This window comes from Trachymyrmex cornetzi, unplaced genomic scaffold (genome assembly GCF_001594075.2).
Source record: "Trachymyrmex cornetzi isolate Tcor2-1 unplaced genomic scaffold, Tcor1.1 scaffold276, whole genome shotgun sequence".
In the NCBI taxonomy this organism is placed as follows: domain Eukaryota; kingdom Metazoa; phylum Arthropoda; class Insecta; order Hymenoptera; family Formicidae; genus Trachymyrmex; species Trachymyrmex cornetzi.
The window spans coordinates 111,998-134,160 of NW_017297438.1; the positions used below are offsets into that span (position 1 = coordinate 111,998).

At 33.0% G+C, this 22,163-nt stretch overlaps 3 protein-coding genes across 6 annotated transcripts in view; 2 read left to right on the top strand and 1 right to left on the bottom strand.

Moving 5' to 3' along the window:
- Nucleotides 1-12,904, top strand: part of LOC108762082 (elongation of very long chain fatty acids protein baldspot) — a 22,046-nt gene extending 9,142 nt beyond the window's left edge. The window contains exons 1-4 of one of the 2 annotated variants that reach the window (XM_018508895.1): nucleotides 7-190; nucleotides 361-473; nucleotides 9,330-9,696; nucleotides 12,340-12,904. In XM_018508895.1, the coding sequence (XP_018364397.1) occupies nucleotides 9,371-9,696; nucleotides 12,340-12,892 (879 nt within the window). In that variant the 5' untranslated portion in view covers nucleotides 7-190; nucleotides 361-473; nucleotides 9,330-9,370 and the 3' untranslated portion in view covers nucleotides 12,893-12,904. Of the gene's footprint in view, nucleotides 1-6; nucleotides 191-360; nucleotides 474-9,329; nucleotides 9,697-12,339 lie in introns of those variants that run through there. The other variant, XM_018508897.1, reaches the window with a different exon arrangement.
- A 108-nt stretch (nucleotides 12,905-13,012) lies between these two features.
- Nucleotides 13,013-18,251, bottom strand: LOC108762084 (transmembrane protein 242). 3 transcript variants are annotated; one of them, XM_018508901.1, is made up of 3 exons: nucleotides 18,093-18,251; nucleotides 17,090-17,466; nucleotides 13,013-13,055 (listed from the first exon to the last, which is right to left on the bottom strand). In XM_018508901.1, exons 1-3 carry the CDS (start codon nucleotides 18,160-18,162, stop codon nucleotides 13,047-13,049), a joined length of 456 nt encoding a protein of 151 aa, XP_018364403.1. In that variant the 5' UTR covers nucleotides 18,163-18,251; the 3' UTR covers nucleotides 13,013-13,046. The 3 variants fall into 3 exon arrangements, with proteins under 3 accessions (XP_018364403.1, XP_018364402.1, XP_018364404.1); XM_018508900.1 differs by lacking the exon at nucleotides 13,013-13,055 and adding an exon at nucleotides 15,121-15,192; XM_018508902.1 differs by lacking the exon at nucleotides 13,013-13,055 and adding an exon at nucleotides 15,937-16,158.
- Nucleotides 18,252-18,858: 607 nt separating this feature from the next.
- Nucleotides 18,859-21,938, top strand: vimar (visceral mesodermal armadillo-repeats). Its single transcript, XM_018508884.1, has 9 exons — nucleotides 18,859-19,009; nucleotides 19,107-19,340; nucleotides 19,571-19,737; nucleotides 19,848-20,079; nucleotides 20,265-20,411; nucleotides 20,477-20,872; nucleotides 20,967-21,099; nucleotides 21,170-21,435; nucleotides 21,505-21,938. The coding sequence occupies exons 1-9, from the start codon at nucleotides 18,859-18,861 to the stop codon at nucleotides 21,615-21,617; spliced, it is 1,839 nt and encodes a 612-aa protein (XP_018364386.1). The 3' UTR covers nucleotides 21,618-21,938.
- The last annotated feature ends 225 nt before the right edge of the window (nucleotides 21,939-22,163 follow it).

Here is a 22,163-nt window from a genome sequence, read left to right on the forward strand (position 1 = left end):
ATATATTTATACGTAGGGAAAGAAAGATACAGAGCGGGGCACATCTCGCTCGTGTGTCTCGGAAGAAACGAGGAAGCGATTGTACTAAAAGAGATCGAGAGAGAGAGAGAAAAAGAGATTGTGAGTCACACACCATCACACACGACGAAACGTGTCGGCGACAGCAGGACGAGACTGGAGACTGGCAAGAGTATTATCTTTCTCTTTCACATTTGTTTATCTATCGATTTCACTTGTGTATCACAAAGGCGCCGGTGCTACCGGACGCCCGGTGGCTCTTTGCTCCAATAGGAAGTGGCCTTGCCCACGTCGAATACGCCGGCTCGCGGCGCGACCAAGATTCCCTTTTTTTTTTGACAGCTCCGAGTTTCGAGGAGCCGAAGGTCCGGAGACGACGGCGACGCGGCACCTCGAACGTTTCCTCGCCCTAGACGACTTCGGAAAAATTGGCGAAAGGTGTAACGCCAGTTTAGGTACGTACGCCTACCTTGCCTACGATGTGATATCTGTGTTTGTGTGTGTGTGTGTGTATTGGCGCGCGCGCACAGCGCGCACCGTCCGCAGGTACACGGCGCCCATGCAGGTATACGTGTGTGGGTTGAATGAAACGAATTTGGCACCACTCTTCGTGCAACGCACCCGCGCGCGCGCGCGTATGCGTGGATCGGAAATCATTCAGAAAGCGCACTCGAGACGACACGACCTGGATATGGGAAGGCCGCGCTAATACCTCGCGCACATCTTGTCGCGCCTGTGTGCGTTTAGTGGTATTTAGGACCCGAACAGACGGTACGAGACTCCTCCTCGCCGAGCGTTCCCTCGCGCGTGTCTCCTCGCATTTTGCAAGCGAGAGTCGTTTTCACTAAGCGTATCCTCGCGATTTCACGCGTGCTTTAACAGAACCCGTCATTCCCGTGCGAGCAAACTCCTTTCTCGTTGATTCATTAATTCATTAATCTTCCGCATTTTGTACCATGCTGATCTCGAGCCGGTATTTCTATTCTTATATTTAAGGCCGTTTGAAGTATGGGTCTAAAGTTTGTTCGAAGCAATCGCAGAGCTCGCATTAGCATCTTCAAGTATTTACTTAAAGCTCTTGAAGTAAAAACCGACTGTAAACATCTGATCTTAGATGGTAGAATCACCTTTCGAGCGGAGTTACGTTATAGTTTCGATACCGGCGTCGGAAAACCGATTGAGAGGAGTAACGTAACGTTTGCTAAAAATTGGTGTTTATTTGTCGTGTACGTTTAGTTTGAATTTTGAAAGTCATTCGATGCTTAGGCACATTTAACATTCAAGTCGTTGAATAAATATTCGCTACAATATAAGTAATACCATTAGTTTCATTGCCAATTTGTTCTTTTCGAGGAAACGCTTGTTAGGCACGCTTGACATTCTAGTCTTAATCATTAAAATAAATATCGCTAGTATAGTAGATAATGTCGTTATATGTAGAGGAAAGCCCTCTATTATGAGATAGCGGCGTTTTTGCTGAACTAATAAACGCTATCTATTGGCTCCACTATAAATTTATTGCTCTTGGATTGAAAACTATTTAGTAGAAAGTTCATTATTAGATCATGTCTGTAGTCATTGTAAAAAAAGATTTTAGAATTTGGATGTCTTCAAGTTTCATTGAGATGAGCCTTTAAATCTTGTTTATTATTTAATAAATAAATATTTGGCAATCAATTCTTCATGTAGTGATAGAGTCGTACTAATAAAAAAATACGGGATATTAGATAGAATTGCTTAATTGCAGATTTGATGATCGTAAAATCGCAAGGCGTGGAAATCGTAATATGAGATACCCAGGATATTTCTAATATGAAATAACCCATGTCATAGTGAAAATCGTTGCTAAAATATAAATGTTATTGTACAATAATAAAAAGGATAACCGGAATGAACGTTGAGTGCCTATTTCTGCGATGCTTGATTGAAACTACCTGAAGACGAGTTTTGGGTATAATCTGTCGCATGCTCATTTTTCGCGCACGCTGGCTGTGTTTGTTTGTATTTTAGAAACATTAAATGAAGTTTTTTAATTGCAATGCTGATATACTTTGCGTTTTATTATCGATTTCTCGGAGCATCTCATATTAGGAGCACAATTTTTTGAAAAACGTTGAGTGCCTATTTCTGCTTGATTGAAACTACCTGAAGACGAGTTTTGGGTATAATCTGCTCATTTTTCACGCACTTTGGCTGTGTTTGTTTGTATTTTAGAAACATTAAATGAAGTTTTTTAATTGCAATACTGATATACTTTGCGTTTTATTATCGATTTCTCGGAGCATCTTATATTAAGAGCACAATTTTTTGAATTTGCGATTTGCTCACTTTTTACATTTCTTTAATTTAAAAAAAAAATGAAATTTGAATTAAATTTTATATAAAATTATCTTACAGCTTATTAAATTCCCTTATTTTGCGATTTGCTCACTTTTTACATTTTTTTAATTTAAAAAAAAATGAAATTTGAATTAAATTTTATATAAAATTATCTTACAGCTTATTAAATTCCCTTCCAAATGACCTATTATTTTTTTAAATTCTGCCCATAGACTTCTAGCATTTACCTAAAATAAACTCGGTATCTTCATATCTTAAAATTTATTTTCGAAGCAGGAATTTTGATTTGATTGTATTTGCATTTTTTTTATCATTCAAGTCTTTCTAGTTTAATGCTCAAACTTTGATCCTTCCAATTGAAGAAAAACCGGTAGTAGTTGTTTGAGAACGATGAAGTTTTTTTTTTTAAATTATCCTTGACATAGATTTATTTTGCGTGACTTACGTGAATCAGCCTCATTTCTAACATAATTTTAGCGAATTTGCCGGTACAACAATTTGCGTCAATAATCCGATGTTTTTTCAATATCGCCCAGTGATATTGAAAATTCGTCTTCCGTGATTTCGTTCTTCCGTGATGTGAAGACAAGGCAAATCATATACGTAATAAATGATATATGCAAAATCGGAATTCCGCATAAGCAGAAGTTCTTCGAACTTGTGAGTGTACAAAACATTCGATGGAATTCCTTGTCTCCCTCGCATCGATTCCAACATCGTGACATCGCGTGAGATCGAGAGTCGAACTCGGATTGGCGCGCTCGTCTCACGCGTGCGCGGCGCGGCTGCGCGACCCGAACATTATAGAATCGCAAATCGCGCTTTTTTCGAGTGGTATTAACTGCTATGAATTCAGGGATGGTATACATAATCAGATCTTGTGCCTCGATCTTTTAACCCTAAAAATTCTAAAATTCAACCAATAAAATACAGATGTCAGTTAGGATCGGCAGCTCCATTGACTGAATTTTAGGATCTTAGGTTAGGTTAGACCCGAAGCATAATATTTAAAATTGTCTTAAATGTAATTTCGAAACGCTAACTACGTTTACACGTCGTTATATTAGATTTTTGTCCGTTTGAGGGTGCTGTCCCATGACAGTCGAAATTTCGGAAAACGGAATCTCAAAAAAGTAATAGAGTGTGGATCAACCAATTCAGAATTATTGAGATGCATTACTCTTCGTCTGCACATATATGTTAAATATAAGCGCTAAGTATAAGCGTATTTAGACCTATGACGGTCAAAGCTAGATCTTTTTTGCCTAAATAATTCCCAGTGAGTTATCTATATCCTATATATGTATACATGCATATATATCATATTTTTGTAGCTATGCAAACTGCGCGCCGAATTTTTCCGGACTTTATCTAACGCAATTAAACTACTGCAATAATATCACAAGTTAAATTAAATTGACAATGTAAAAACCTTAAATAAATTTATTGCGAAAAATATTACCTTGGCCAGGACTTGAACCTGGATCTCTTGTATTCCGTACGAGTGTCCTAAGCCATTAAACCACCGAGGCCTTAGTAATATTTTTTGCAATAATCAGTATATGTAAGAACAATAACGCTTTTTTTCAGGCAGCGTGTATAATTAATAATAAGATTTTTTATACATATATAGGATATAGATAATTTATTGGGAATTATTTAGGCAAAAAAGATCTAGCTTTGACCGTCATAGGCCTGAATACGCTTATACTTATAGTGTTTAATACTTATCGGTCCGAATAAAAAAATCTTATTGTTAAATATAAGATTGTCGCGAAATTAAATTTCTATACGTACAAATATAAATATTTAGATGAGTAATGTTATTTTTGGTTTTATTAACTGGACATTTTATTGAAATTACGAGGGTGGATCAAATATAAACGAGAATTTTTTTTATTATTTATCGAACGAGAATAAAAATATAAGAAAAAACAAATTATTTTTCTATACACTTCCCTACTATATTAATATATTTTTGTCAGCGGATAGGCAATTTGGCGATCCCGTTTTCATAAAAAATAGTAGGTTGTATCTGCATTCCTTTACACTGGCATCGTCTTCGAATTCTCCAAATTCTTTAAAAAAAAAAACAAATGATAATCGTATTGAGTCATATTTTTTATACGATTATCATTTGTTTGGACCACTGAAAGAAGAATTTGGAAGATAATACGATTTGTGGATGATGCCAAGTAAAGGAATTCGTGCGCAATTAGCTGCAGACACAACCTTCTATTTTTTATGAAAACGAGATCGCCGAACTGCCTATCCGCTGGCAAAAATATATTAATATAGCAGGAAACTATGTAGAAAAATAATTTGTTTTCTTTATATTCTCGTCTAATCTATATATATATATAAATGAATGTATGTCTGTATGTCTGTTACCTATGCATTGCTACACCATTGATCCGATCGCCATGAAACTTTGGGAAGTTGTAAGCCGGACCAGGGCTGGTATTCATAGTCGATTCTTATTTCAAGACCGTCTTAAGTAATGTCTTAAGACGCTAATGCAGCCCTCTGATTGGTTCGTGACTTCTTAAGACCGTACTTAAGACGGTCTTGAATATAAGATCTGACTATGAATACCGGCCAGGTTTCTGGCCATAAGATCTGCGCCGCCGTCCAATCACAGCGGCGGCGCCGTCCAACTATAGCGGCGGCGTGGTAAATAAGAAGCTAATTGTTGTGCTTATTAAAACATTTTTACAAAAATCATTCGACATCGAAATTAAGAGAATTTTCCGTACGTTTATGTGTATTTTATCGTGAGTTGAAATTTAATCTATATACATAAAAATGAATGTATTTTTTATGCCTGTGTATGTGTTCGTTTTTTATGCATTACTACACCATTTATTTAATCGCCATGAAGTTTATTTGAATTTTTTTTCTTCTCCTGAGATCGCAGCAACGCGCGATGGGTAAGCTAGTAAATAATAAAAAAAATTCTCGTTTATATTTGATCCACCCTCTTATTTCACATTTATTATCAAACTTTTTTCAGTATATTTATATAAACGATAACCTTATATCAATAGTTAATAACTACGAATTTTAATAAATACGATTAATGGTGACGTGTATATGTAGTCACTACGGTCATTTCATTAACTGAATGCCGGTATTTATAATCGATTTCTTATGTTTAAAGTGTCATGAACCAATCACAGAGCAATATTAGTATCTTAAGATATTAGTTAAAACTTGAACAGACTATGAATCCCGCTTATACATGTAGTCTGTTCTTTATATTTAAAATCGTATAATTTCGAGATATTGTTCTATTGATTGATTGTACGTTTTATTGATTGATCGTACGATTCCATAATCCGATGGAGTATAAGATCAATCTTGAAGATAAAATTGGACTGATAAATATCGCCCATCTCCAGTCTTGTATTTGAGATTGCGCTTGAGCACCAGTTTGAAGAGTGCTGGTCGTAAGATTCCTTCCAGCCAATGAAATAATCGTATAACATTTCGAAATTTCGAGATAATAATTAGCTTAATCTGTTATTTCAGATTAATATATACTTAAATTTAGGAGCGGACTGTGTACCGACCATAGTCCGATCTGTTTGCATTTATCGTAAGTTTGTATTTTCAAAAAATGACGGGCTCAATGACATGACTGCACAGCAAAATCTCGATATCATACTGAAGATAAAATATAAGACAATAATATTATTTTAAGTAAGATGACAATATTATCTTAATGAAACCGATACGGTCGTTTCACTGGTTAGATGGACTGTCAAGATCATCTAACAAGGAAACATAGATATCCTCTTCCGATTTTGATAAGCTTTTTGATCAAAATAAGAAATACATTTTTTTTAAATAACACATATTACAAGTCCAAAATTAGAAGAGAACACTTTCGCGTGTTTCTTCGTAAGATCAGATTTGAAAATGATTTTAAGGCTAATGGATAATATTTACAGTTTGATCTTTTAGGTCAATTCTACAATGTGCTTTTTGTTTCCTGTTTTTTGCTGTTTGTGTCTTGCCTTCTTGATCAAAGAAACAAACAGCAAGAAACAGGAAACAAAAAGCACATTGTACAATAGAATTGACCTAAAAGATCAAACTGTAAATATTATCCATTAGTCCTATTTTGAGATCGTTTTAAGGAGTGGAGTAGCGAGAAAAATGTTTCGGGAGGAGCTGTAGAAATCAGTTTTTTTTAATGTTCTTTTTTATATTAGTGACACATTTGGTAAACAACAAAAAAGTTTCGTTTAAAACAAAATAAATTTAATAGCAAAAAAGTATGATAATTTATATACATGTTATTGTAATGTCGCGTCAGACGTTTCGCTGACACTGCAGGTAAATTGTCATAATTTTTTTACTATTACATTTAAAGATCAAAAACTTTCCAGAAAACTTCTTCAAATATTCAACTACAATGTAGCATTAATGAAAATTGTTAATTCGAAAATTCACATTCATAACACAACTTTAACGTTTGAAAAAGAATTCACTAAAAACTTGACAAAATATTATTAAAAATCCGCCATTTTGTTATAAAGTGCTTCGAAAATTTCAGAATAGTTCTACAAGTCGCAGAATATATCAAAGATTATTGTGTAAAAATTTGAATAATAAATATTAATATCCGGCTGAGATTTCGCGAGTTGATGAAGTGCTACCGTTCTCCCAACGCCACTTTTTGCGGTTGTATTAACGGCAACATTTTTCTTCCGTATAATTTATCGAATTTTTGTTTACGTGCCAAATATAAAGGACATAATATATATTGACAAATATATTTTTAATACATAATAAACGATATTTTTGCTAACTAAATTAAATATGAGAATTATCAACAAATTGATATTTATGGCTCAACAATTTTTTACACATTCTTATGAAATTATTGAAATTATTCAAAATTTCGGTCGGGGGGGGGCTGCAGCCTCCACAGCCCCCCTCCCCCCTGGCTACGCCACTGGTTTTAAGTCTGTGATCTTTTTATTTTGTTCAGCCAATGTAATTATATATACAAGGTGTCCCCAACATACGGCCCCACTCGTCTTGAGCAAGTAGAGCGGACTAAACTGAGTTGAAAAGTCCTCTACCATTTTGCAATTTTCACAATAGTTAACAAGATATTAATTACTAAAAATTGCAAAATATTGTGGTCTTGAATAATTTTTTATTCAAATACTATCAACTTTACAGAAAAACTGGAAGAGACAAAAATCATTAATTTTTTTCTCAAGTTTTTCTAAAGTTCTGAGAATTTTTTCAGAATGTAATGATTGTTCTAAGAAAGCAATTATTTGCATGAAATAACCTAACTTCTATGAATATATTTTGCCATTTTCAAATAAATAATTTGTTTCATTGTTTATATACACTGTAACCAAATAATATATTATTTAATTGAAAAATGTTACTTTAAATAATAATATTATTTCTGTCAGGCAATAGAGATTTCTCGAATGAAATAAATTTTTATTTAAACAAATAATATTTCGTACAAGCATATGTTGTTTCAATAAAACAAATTTTAGTCAAATAAATAGGAATACTAAATCGAAAGAAACCTTTTTCTCTGTGTAGTGACACACAAAAAAATTTAAGCAGTAAAACGTAAGCAATAAGCGGATTGGTTAAGTACAATAAAGACCCCTAAACCCTAAACAATAATCAATCCATTATATTGATTTTCTTCACTAAGTAATATAAGCGTATTCAGGCCTATGACGGTCAAAGCTAGATCTTTTTTGCCTAAATAATTCCCAGTGAATTATCTATATCCTATATATGTACATGCATATATCATATTTTTGTAGCTATTCAAACTGCGCGCCAAAATTTTTCCGGACTTTATCTAACGCAATTAAACTATTGCAATAATATCACAAGTTAAATTAAGTTGACAATGTGCTGAAAACCTTAAATAAATTTATTGCGATAAATATTACCTCGGCCGGGACTTGAACCTGGATCTCTTGTATTCCGTACGAGCATCCTAAGCCATTAGGGAGGATCCCGTTTGCCTACAGTTCTGATTGTACACACCACTCATATTGCAATAATATCACAAGTTAAATTAAGTTGACAATGTGCTGAAAACCTTAAATAAATTATTGCGATAAATATTACCTCGGCCGGGACTTGAACCTGGATCTCTTGTATTCCGTATGAGCATCCTAAGCCATTAGGGAGGATCCCGTTTGCCTACAGTTCTGATTGTACACACCACTCATATCAACTGGTGCCTAGTAATTTTTTACTGTTTTGCCAATGAGATTATTTTATTTTTAAATTGGCCAATCAGCGATACATGTGTGCAATATGCGATGTGTGTAATCGGAGCCCTCCCAGCCATTAGACCACCGAGGCCTTAGTAATATTCTTCGCAATAATCATTTTCTTACTGCTTAAGTTTTTTTTGTGTGCCACACGATCGTAAAAGTGATCCATTTAATTCCGTATTCTATTGTGATTGGTAAATTTCTTATGGTTTGAAGGTCATGATCGACTCGTCAAACTTAAGCAGTGAAACGTAAGCAGTAAGCGAATTAACCAATCACAGTAAAGAGTAATGTAAGCAATAGCCAATGTTGATTTTTCCTGTTTACGTTTTACTGTTTAAGTTTTTTTATATGTCATGCCTACCCTAAGATTTCTATAAAGCTTAAATAATAGCTTTTGTAGAATGTATGTGAATAAGTAGGACTGATATAAAATTTAACCTCTACAAACGAGACGTCCTTCATGATTTCGCAATACCTTAAACACAAAATTTAAAAGTATAAACATTACATACACATAATGATTTCTCAGAATTTTAAGCTCCATTACCTAAGCTATTTCGTTTGAATGCGATCCTCGATACATACGAAAGTGCGTTTACATTTTTTCCCGTTGACTTTGAGATTTTACAATGTAATTTTATTAACAACTTGATCAAGCGATATCTTACGGTTTATCCATGTCTGTTACAGAATTGCCAAGCCATCATTGCCAAGATACTTGAAACGCAAAGATGAACAAAGTGGATTATATGGAGGTAACTCTCCCGAATTATTCTTACATTTTCAATTTCGAGGAGACGTTCAGTCAGCACGAGACCAAACAATGGATGATGAAGAATTGGACGAACGGTTTTTACTATTGCGGATTGTACATGATCTTAATATTCGGAGGTCAACACTATATGGCCAGCAGGCCCAGATTCGAACTCAGGGGAATACTGTGTCTTTGGAATACGTTATTGGCTTCTTTTTCTATCATCGGCTTTACTAGAACGGCACCCGAATTAATACACGTTCTCAGGCATCACGGATTGCTCCACAGCATTTGCATACCAAGGTCTGTTCTTTTATGTATTAAGTTTTATTAAATCCCCGAATCTTTTCGTAATTATTGATTAATTTTATATTTCATTATCAAACATTGACATTGAAAGTAGTAATTGATCGATATTTATCATTGATTTTTTTTTTCAAAATTGTTTTAGGTAATTGTTTTAAAGTGTTAATTAATGGTGCTAAAACTCTGATTGTGTGTGTGTGTGTGTGTGTGTGTGTGTATGCGCGTGTATGTGTGACTGGTATTCACACATAATCAGATATTATATTTAAAACCATCTTTATTACATTTTTAAGATGTCGTAAACTAATCACACAGAGCATTAAGAGCGTTAAGAGCGTTTTAAGTAGAATCTTTTAAAATGATGATAGGCTGGTATTCATAGTCAATTCTTGTTTGAAGCAGTCAATTATTAAATAATTTTAATAATTTTATGTAATTTAAATTATTTAATAATTGACTGCTTCAAACAAGAATTGACTATGAATACCAGCCTATCACCATTTTAAAAGATTCTACTTAAAACGATCTTAACGCTCTTAATGCTCTGTGTGATTAGTTTACGACATCTTAAAAATGTATTAAAGATGGTTTTAAATATAATATCTGATTATGTGTGAATACCAGTCACACATACACGCACGCACACACATACACGCACGCGCGCGCGCACGCACACACACACACACACACACACAAACACACAATCAGAGTTTTAGCACCATTAATTAACACTTTAAAACAATTTAAATTACTGTTTTATATACTGTTTGTTTTTATTCAAAATTATTAAAATTATTTTTATTCAAAAATTTATTAACATTTGAAGCAATGAAAATTTAAATAACATCGATAAACGTTAAACGAATAAATATTTATTTAAGTATATTTAAAATAATAAGATTGGAAATAAGACCGTTTATGTCAGAAACATTACTTTAAATACGAAGCGCCACCACGGTCTGAATGTTAAGATGTTGAACTATTATATATATTTATTTAAATGAATTAATTTCAGAAATTATAATTGCGTGCCAATATGGTTATCGGACTTTCAACGCAATTAATCTGAAATATTAATAATCCCCCCAAATTTCCCAAATTTAATCTTAAAAAACTATAATAAACTTATTGCGAAAAATATTGCCTCGGCCGGGAGTCGAACCCGGATCTCTTGCATTCCGTATAAGCGTCTTAAGCCTTTGCACCGCCGAGACTATATTTGAAATGTATCAAACGTATTGTATTTAAATGACTACTCTATAAATACCTTTGTTTGGTTTTTAGCATATTTAAAATGTCGCATTAATTTCCTTTAAAACGGATATAAAAAATGTTGATGTCAATTCTAAAGAACTAAGGTTTTAAATCAGGGTCAAGATTTTAAATCAGGGACCGTGTGAATTGATTAATGTTAATAACCGTATCTCATTTTGAGATATATCTTCGTACATAATGCTATAACTAGGATACCTACATATATGTGTATTATAATTACTATAATAATAAGTAACAGTTAATAAGAAAACGTTTTAATATTTTTTTATTTTTTTATTTTAATTAATTAAGAAACAAAGGAATATAATATAATGACTGGAAATAATTTCATTTATATAATATATTTTTAGTTAAATTTTAATAGCTATGTGAGATGTAGGCAGTTGAGAGCAAACGCAGTTAGATTAAGCGTATATATATTTCATACCTCAATGATTAAATTATAACATTTATTATTAAAATGAACGTTTCGACTTCTTTTTAAGTCATCTTCAGCATGTATATCTAGTTTATAATTACACTATTTAATTACTTGGCATGTTGAGATGATTTACAATTCCAGTGTTGAAATAACCTCCTTAATCAGTTGTGTGACTGTTAAGATCTAAAATATGTATTGATATAAATAAGGGATCCTGAAGAAATTATTACATGATGTTGTTAAATTGTACTCACCCAACATACCAAGCATAACATTATAAGAACTCGATAATGATGATAAAAATATTACAAGATTTATAGATTTCATTTTTAAATTATTCGTTATTTTCTTGTCGCAATTCAAGTTAGAATCACTTCATCACTACCAATGTTATATAAATATTGAGTATGTCGACTGAGTTTTTAAAAACATGTTATAAAAGTCATAAATAATAAAACGTTGAGAGAGGAAATTCTTATTAAAACTAGATGGAAAAAGAATGGACACATATCAAAACAAGATTATAACAAAATTTATTGTAATGATGGATTATTACCTAGAGCCTATGGGTTACCCAAAATACACACAAAGATGGAAATCCACTCAGGATTATTATTTCAACCATAAATAGTCCATTACATGAATTGGGATATTATATACATAATATTATAAATAAGAGTATCCCAAAAACTGCTAGTCATGTTGAAAATAGTCTAAGTATCGTTAAAAAATTGAATGAAATGTATTTGGAAAAAAGGTTTAATTTTGATTTCCCTTGACGTAGTCGTATTATTCACTAACATTCCAATTGACTTAGTAAATAAAAGTATTGAAAAAAGATGGCATTATATAGAGAAAAAATGTTCACAATGATTGCGATTTAAAATTGATATAAACCTTGTAATTGAGGAAGTTCTACAAAAAAGTTATTAATTTGATTGCAGTTTTATCGAGCAAGATTGCGTGTCGGGCTTTTGGACGTGGTTGTTCGTACTGTCGAAGCTACCCGAGCTCGGCGATACGATCTTCATCGTGCTGCGCAAACAGCCACTGATCTTCCTGCACTGGTATCATCACATTACCGTCTTACTATACTCCTGGTTTTCCTATTCGGAGCACACCGCGTCCGCGCGATGGTACGTCGTGATGAACTACTGCGTCCACTCGATTATGTACAGCTACTACGCTCTGAAGGCGATGCGATACAAACCACCTAAAGTAATCTCCATGGTGATCACCACACTACAACTTGCCCAGATGGTGATCGGTTGCTATATCAACATATCTGCCTATCAATACCTGGAGAGCGGCAACGTGGACTGCAACATCTCTCGCATGAATATCCATTTTAGCTTCGCGATGTACTTGAGCTACTTTGTCCTATTCGCGCGTTTCTTCCATAAGACGTACCTGGCTGGAAAGAAGACCGACAAAAAGCACTTTGCCAATAGCGCACCTGGTCACATCGGCTATAACGACAAGCTCAAAGTCAACTAAGGCGTTAATCGGTACACTAAGGCGCTCTTTTCTCTATCTTTCGCCCCCCTTCCCCCGCTCTCTTTCTGTCCTAACTTTCTTTTTTTATTTTCCGCCATTCTTCTTTCACTATTTTTTCTCACGCCGCTGGTCGACGTAGCCATACATCCAGGATCTATTCATGCTAGAAAATATTAGGGTTTAACGGCTTCTAGGATTCACGTGTTCAGTGGATACCTACTATCGCTAAACTTAGTTTATATAAAGTTTTATGGGTGCGTTTTTTAACTATAATAATAATAATATGATACATGATTGTTTCCATTTTCTTTTTCTACTTCAAAATTATTTTATTAAATAATCGTATATTAAGATATCAATTGAATTTATTTATGTTAATATGTATATATTTTTTAATTGCATATAACAATTTCGAATATATACATATATATATTTTTTTACGTGACTTTTAACATAAGCGTTTTATGTTCGTTTTGTTAATACTAAATACATACGTTTTTATTTATTTACGATATTTTTTTAAGATGGGAGAGATATTAGTTTCAGGCCTCTGGAAACATGTAGACTCGTCATTATATTGGAATCTCTCTTCTAAGGTATGAAATTCATTAGAACGTCGAAATGTAAAGTTACATATATAGAGCCTAAAGTACACGCTCTAAATTTTTAGAATTTGTAAATACATCTGTGACAAGAATTTAGATTTATAGAGTTTATATATAAGATTCGTATATCCTAGGAACCATCGAATCTTATTAACAAATCCTAAGCATCATATTTCTAAAACTCTATTTAGATTCTAGGAGCCGTACGTCCTAAAAATTATAGATCTTGGGTGCGATGTTTCTCAGGATCCTTACATCCTAGGACTCGTAAGACAATTCTTGTGAATCACAGAATCTGTCAATTCTCGAGCCCGTAGATTCTAAGATATATTTAAGATATATATTTCTCAGGATTCGTACAAGATCCTAAGATCTATCTTATAGAATTCGTGAAACAATGAATTGATGAAATTTTCGAGTCTACAACACCCAGGATTCATATTTCATGCGATCTTTAGATCCTACGGTCTGTCGATCCTTTAGTAGGTTTTTTTAGGATCCTTAGGTCGTAGGATACACAGATTCTAATCAAGGATCCTTAGCCAATTAGTGTCCGCCTATGCGCGGAGGGTATCCTAAGGAGGAGGTTCGCTTGGAGGAGGAAATCTATAGCGATTCTCCTCTTTTCATTTTTTTACGTGTAATTAATAAAGAGCTACTTTCGCATGTACCGTGGAAACGTGTGCGAGCGTTTCTCAAGTCCGACCGGCTGTTGCACAATTGTTATTATGATTTTTTGTTACTATCTATATCTCTTTTGCAATTGAATATATATATATATATATACTGGGTATTATTTAATAATAATTTATAAGACACATATGCGTGTAAATAATAATTTCTTATAAATCCTACATGACACCAGATTCTAAATCTTACTTTCCATTATCCTATCTTAAAATCGCTTCTACTATATAAATCCTATAAACGCCAAAGATCATACAATTTTCAATGATTTAATCAAATTTCAAAAGAAAAACGAATTCGAGTTTCAAATGTCATTGTAAGCATTAACTTACAATCCATAGATTTATTACTTATTGAAAAGAGAATTTCTTATTATTATATTCATTTCTTTGTCATTCAAATAATAAAGATTTAGCTTGTGAAAATAAAAATCGCGAAATGTGCACAGTGCATTGCTTGATGAGGCCAAAAATAAGGATATATGAAATCCTTAGTTGTGAGAATAATCTATTTTTTTAATCATTTGTACTATTTATAGATAAATTGCATTAAATTGCATTAAATTGCATTAAATTGCATTAAATTGCATTAGAATATTCTTGGAAAGATTAAGCTTCACGTAAGGTCTCTTACATAAATAGTTACAGATATTAATCAGTGACTAATTAAATATTAAAAATAAAGTTATTGCAGTGTTTATAAGAAAAATTGTGAATATCACATAACAATATTTATATTTTTACATTTAGAAAAGTATATAAAGGAACTTAAAAAATATTTTACGCTTCTTTTCATAAATTAAAACTTTTGCAATTATTATATGGAAACATTTTCTGATCGCTTGTAATTTAACGTTTATTTAATTATATAGTAGACGTAATATATCGTCAATCAATAAATAGTCAATTAATTGTGAGAAAATATAGTTTAACATCTACCATACTGTATGGGTCACAGGTCAGATGGTCCACGCTGGCCTTTCTGTTCAGATTGTTTGATATTATATATCTATAAAAATAAACGTGATTATAAAATAATTTCAAAAATATACAAATTAATTTCCAACATGTAAATTTTTTTTACGCATCGCTGATCGTTTACTATTGTATCGCTTGTTGTGCAATTCTCCTTATTTCAAGCTCACCTTTGTACTTTTCATCGCTTTTTGCACAAATATATCAAGTTTCACGTTCTTTTAACGTGATTTATCTTTTGTTGATAGCGTGATCGTATATATCATTTTTGTAAGACATGCTGTAAAACTCACCAAATATTTTACCAACAGAGCGTATAATCTATTATTACGTGACTTTACTAAAATAAGCTTATCCGCACATTTATCTCATCAACAGAACTAAGTGAAAGATATGTTATAAATATAATAAATTTTTAATCTTTTTTTCGTAATAAATTATTTGCAGTTCTATTATATACAAAAAACCTGGCAAAATATAAATGATATTTCCACTAGATCATGAAAAAGTTAATATACAAAAACATAAGTAACCTAGATTTTGTTAAATAAAATATCTTATCAAGATTTTTTACATACATACATGCACACGCGCGCGCGCGCGCACACACACACACACAAAAATAATAGTTATATGGTAAAGAAAAAATTTGGCTTGTAATAAATTATTGATTGTTGTGCGTCATTATTTTGCGAAACGAAAAAGAAATAACGTTTGGTAATTTTTATTAAATATATTTACAATAAATATGCAAAATTTTTCATACATTCTTTTTCAGCAGTTTAATTTACAATTACATGAAACTTGTTTAATTCATATGACCTTTTTATTGCTATTTGCATTATTTGCATTACTATTCATGCATGCAGTAAACCCGTGCATGACCCAATCGTACGATCCCCAGTCATACGATCCTAATTAAGCAATTCGAATACTGCTATAAGCGTGTCAATTATGACAAGTACGGTTCCAGAACAAGATATCACGTATATATTTATTCCTGCCAAAATTTATAAAATTATCACATCATTCAGCCTAAATATGACATTTTTACAGTGTAAATTTTGATATAAAAAATTATATGAATTTGGACAATCGAGAATAAATCTAATTAAACAAGAGAAATCCTGTATTCGGTCAAAGCGGATCTTAGTGCTTAAATATTTTTATGTGAATTTATATACATATTTGATTCGGCAAACCGCGCGTTGAAATCTTTTTCGGTCTTAAAACGCAATTATGAACAGGAGTAGAGTAGTAATGCCACTTACTAAATTAACGAATAATTGAACGATTTTTATGCTTTAATAAACATCTTTAAAAAAATATTAATCATTTAAATGTTAACGAGCACCTTAAATTCAATATTTTGATGATAAATCAAAATATTCTCAATCAAAATTTGTATTCGAATTCCGGTTGAGATTTATTTTTTACAATAAATTATTTACAGATTCTCGTCGGTCGAAATTCATACCATAAATGTGTAAAAAAAGTTTTGAAAAAAAACTGCTGTATACTTCAAGCAATTATAACTTCGTTAAAAATGAATAAAATTTAAGTTCAAAACAGGATTTTCAAGATAAAAATCTCTACTTTCAGAAGATTATAATTATTTTAGTGTCTGTGAGCTTAATCATTTTTACACATAGAAAACTATGAATAGACAAAACAAAAAAATTTTGTGGCTGTCATCCAAAAAAATTAAAATTTATTTGAATTTTTTGTTAAGTACCTGTTAAACAGTTTAATCTTAATGTTTTAATTATAAGAAGGTACTCCAAGAAAAGATTGAGAATTTATAGACTTGAGAGTTTTTCCTTATATAAATGTATATTAATCCTCAATATTTCTATTTAAGTATCTTAAACATTTTAAATTTCCAGAAAAATTAAAATATCTAATATTTTAATTGGGTTATGTAACTATACCTCCTTATTTCGTCCCCAATCTTCAGAAATATATGTCAATAGATCTGTTAAGCCCTCAAACTCTGTTCTGCTTTGAGGTGGGTCATTTTTAGGTATTTTTGGTAGTAGATAGCCCATCTTGAATCTAAATTCCTCTGCATTAGTAGCTCCAGAAAGTTTCCAGATTCCATAAAAAAATAAGCCACATCCTGTGACAGCATATAATGTACCCCAGCCAAGGGCTCTTATAGCTAATGAGGCTCCAGTTTCAGGAATTCCTTTCATACCAGAAATTCCATCTCCAAAATGTTTTGGATCTTGCTTTCTGGTTGCTGCCACTGCCCTGGCAAATCCAGCGAGGGCAGAAATACTTGCAACAGTACTTAAAAATACTGTAGCTACAGAAATAGCAATAAGATATATTTATTGAAAGAAGTTGCATAAATATTAACAGCAAAAGAAATTTGATTATCGATTAAAAATAAAATTATCATTGGATGATAGAAATGCAGTGCGACGAGATTATCAGATAAAAAGATTAAAATATTAATATCATACCTTAAATAAATCGATTCGACAAAGAATATATATCATATTATTTGAAACATCTAAAATCTTTGACTATTCATTGGCGTTCTCTATCATATTTGTCATTTTTTTATATATTAATTTTGTACAGTCATGAAAAACATCATTTACAATTAAAATATTTTGTTTTTCATCTGAATTGATTTCTAAAAATTTTTTGTTTATAACTATCAAATGTATTATGCTGTGCAAAGATTAATGCAATTTAGTAAAACAAAGTTAAGTCGACTAAATCGATTTCCATAAATAACTGCTGTAACTTCTTATATATTGATAGCACATGTCAAACAGCAAAAACGCATTGTTGTAATTTTCTTTTTTTAACTTGTTATCGGGTGACAAATGATAAGAGCTAGAGCATTGTCGCAAAAGTGAGGTTAGTTTGCAGCAAGCAACTTATACATAAGCAAATATTCCTTTCTTAAATAAAATGTACCATAAATTTTCTCCTTCAATTTCTGAGACTTCGTTACGGACGTTTCTACAATGTCATTCGATTTCGCCATCACGTTACACTTACAGAAAGAATCAGTCGTTAGGATCTGCCATTTTTAAAGCCCACTCGTAATCTCGATTAACGTATTTGGCGGCAACATGAAAAAGATTCTTACATCTTTATGTTGTCCCTAATTGCTTACAGTCGATAAAGTAGTCGCAAATCATGCCGACATTAGCTATTTCTTGGCAAGAGGGATCTACTGGTCTACTAAAGGACCATGCAATTCTCTGATTGTGCACAGTCCCTTACAAATTACAATGGGCGAGTTCAAGCCGACAATGCGACTGGACATGCTTGTCGAGCGAATGAGCATGATTGGTTCTTACCAAGTGGATCCAACTGGATCCAATTGGATCCAACCAATCATGTTTAATTGTTCGGCGAGCAGACCTAGCCGTTGCTAGTTGCTTTGCCGACTTGAACTCGCCCATTGACATTAAATTAAAATAGAGGAAGTCGATTATACATTTATACATTAAAATAAAGATTTCCGGATCTTTTTTTTCGGTATTTTGTTGAAAGATCGTGAGGTACGTTATTTTTGAGCGAATTGGGTGCGAGTTCTGCGGAATCTGCGACGTGGATACTGGTGGATACCAGCGGATGCTTGCTTGATAAAAATGGAAGGTAAATCACTGTCACAATCCACTCCATCCTTCTTCTCGCCAGACTATTTTCGGAAAGACAATACGTAAATCTCTCAATGTACGTTACAGGCGAAGCGAAGCACAATATCGACAAACTCGTCGACGATTTGAAATATGTCGTGAGACTCGAAGCCTCGCAAGAGGAATGCCCCAATATTGTTCAGATACTGGATTCTGTAGTAAATGTTAGCAAAACGTCGATCGGAGGTATAACTGGATGATTCAACTAGACTAAACGCTGTAACTAGGTATCATGGTATCATATGGTGCAAAATTGTTATCGAATACTAATGGATGGTTTCAGAGACTACTGATTTAGTCATTGACGAAGTCTTCCTAACACTACTTAGGCACAAATCTAAACAAATCATAGCAAAGACTGCAAAAGCTATTGCAGAGATAGCAAAGACTGATCGGGGGAGAGAGAAATGTACCAGTTTTGAATTGATACGGACCTTGATTGATTTGCTAAAGGAAGAAGATATAGACATATTGACACAGACTTCCAGAGCTCTAGGAAACATCTGCTATGAGAATGGTTGTTGTAATAGTTATATTTTAGTTTACATAACAGAATTTTTATTACATAATTATGTATAGTTTCTAAATAATGGTTCATAAGATTTCAAAGCTTTGATATTTAAAGGAATATTTTTATATTGAGTATTTAGAAATAATATTTAAAGGGATATATATATATTAAGTGTTTATAAATGTGCATAAGTTTCATATTAAAAAAAAAGCTAACAATAAACATTTATGTTACAGAGACTGGTAAAAATCTGGTGACAGAACAGGATGGTTTAAAAGTAATACTAGCACTACTGAGGAAAGGAATTGCCCTAGGTAATGTTGAAGGTGCGAGTTTCCTGAGGAATGTGGCTGCGGGAGTTTTATTGAATTTTTTGGTAGATCAGGAAATGTTGTACAGAAAGGTAAATTTTTTAAAAATATATTTGTACATTGTGATTGACAATTAATAGTGATATTGCAAAATAAAAAGCAACAGCAAGCGATAATTTTATTATAAGATATACTTTACCAGGCACTAGAGGAGGATATGGTACCAATTATTTGCAGTATTTTAGAAGAAGATGGAATAAATGGTGACGAATCAGCAGTACAAGTGTTACTCACTCTTGGCATATTGAACGATGTGAATATTGTGTTTCTTAATGAAAGATTAACAAGAGTTTTGGTTGATATACTGGCCAGTGACACTTCCTCTGAACTATCCGAGATGTGTTTAGAAATCTTACATGGCCAAGCAGAAGATGGTAAAATAGTAATTTTATAATAATTTAAATTAAATTGATTCAAATTGTTTAAATTAAATTAATTGGAATTATGCTGATTAAATATATTTCAGTATAATTAGACTTAAGTAAATTCACAAAATTGGATTTAAGTTTAAAATTGAATTAAGTTGAAAAGCAATAGCTTAATAACATAATTCCATTAGAAAATGCGAAGCTGTTATTAGCTAAGGCAGGAGTGTGTGAATTGCTCCTGAAACTGTTAGAGAAACATAGTCCACAATGCACCGACGAAGAAACGCGGTCGATTCTTAAAGTCACCTGTAACTTGATTGTTTTGATTTTAACTGGAGGTAAGTTCTAAGGGAAAATTCAAATGCAAGTTTTAATGGCTCTAACAAACATACTTTGTACTTAGATGACAGCATGAATTTCCTTTACGATGATGGTAAGGGTCCTGTATACAGGAAACTAATAGAATGGCTAGAGAGTGTTGACGAGGACTTGCAGATCACTGCCGTTTTGGCCATGGGCAACGTTGCGCGGACTGACATACATTGCAAGCGCATGGTGGAACAGGGTATTCATCGGAAACTGTTAAAAATTCTTGAAAGAAATGGCAACAAATCTGGCGATATTAGATGTCAGCACGCCTTACTCAGCGCATTACGCAACCTCGTTATACCTGCAGACAATAAATCGTTAATTCTTGCCGATGGTCTGATCGATGTGCTGTATCCAATGCTGGAAATCCCTACCTATCCCGTCGTTTTCAAATTGCTGGGAACACTTAGGATAGTCATAGACGGTCAAAGTAAGAGGTCGTAAGCTTTTTCTAAAAATTAAAGCAATATTTATTATATTCAGAATGAATAATATGATAATTAAGACTGAGTTCCTTGTTTTAGAAGAAGCAGCAGTTTCTTTAGGACGAAGAGAGGACTTGATTAAGCGGGTAGTTGAGTGGTGCAGTACTGAGGACCACCCTGGTGTCCAGGGTGAAGCCAACCGATTAATTGCCTGGCTAATAAATAATAGCAGGTTCGTTTTCTATGGTATAGTGGTACCAAGTTCCTAAACCTAGTTGCAATACTTTATACACAACTTTTAGGGACAAGCAGGTTGCTTTGTCAATTATCAAATACGGTGCGGTGCAGCATCTAGTAGATATGCTTTTAGCGCAACATACGCTAATGCAAAACGAAGCAATTATGGGTCTTAATTTACTGACTGTAATTTGTCCGACGGAATCTGAAGAGCTACTGATCAAAGCAGACTTTGGACGCAATATGTGCGAATTGTTTGCACGCTCCCGTGAGCTTGACGTACACATCATGCTAAACGCGTTATCGTTATTGAATCGCGCCCTGGAATTAGGTATCTCAAAGATCTATCCAGAAAAGAATTATTTGATCGACTGACAATTTTACATGCCATCTGTTTTAGACCAACTGAAGGAGCACCTTACGAGCTACGGATTGGCCAATACCTGCAAACTACAATGCCACATAAATGAAAACACCGTCAAGGAGTTACAGACTCGAGTTACCAATTCGTGAGCGGCGCTGGGCACTGCCTTAGAAACTAACTAAGGATAATGATGATGACAATGACAATGACCAATTCCGAAACGCGTTCTTATGCGCTGCCATTCCCTACATTGTTGTATCTTCCATCATTCCAAAGAACCAAGAAATGCAATCTTCTTCAATGACCAAATCTTCCCCAACTTGATCCATAGATTGCAAAACATATTTTATTTATCGAGAAATATATATTCTATTGATGTACATATTCTATTAATGCTATTGCAATTGATTTTCCTATTGTAAGATCTTCGTGAAAACGAAAATTGAGCAATTAGTGGCTTCAGTATTCACTTAGGGACGCATGTTATATTTTTTCGTGGATATTGTGTATCCATAGTATTATCATTATTTAAAAACACTGTTGATGCAATTGCTCAATGATTGTTCGCACAAAAAGTAATGAGAAGCTACGATTCTCTCATTCAGTGATTAACTTATCACACAATACATATTTTATTAACAAAAATTATTTTTTAACATATTAAAAAAAGGATTAGATTAGAGGTAATAAACCGA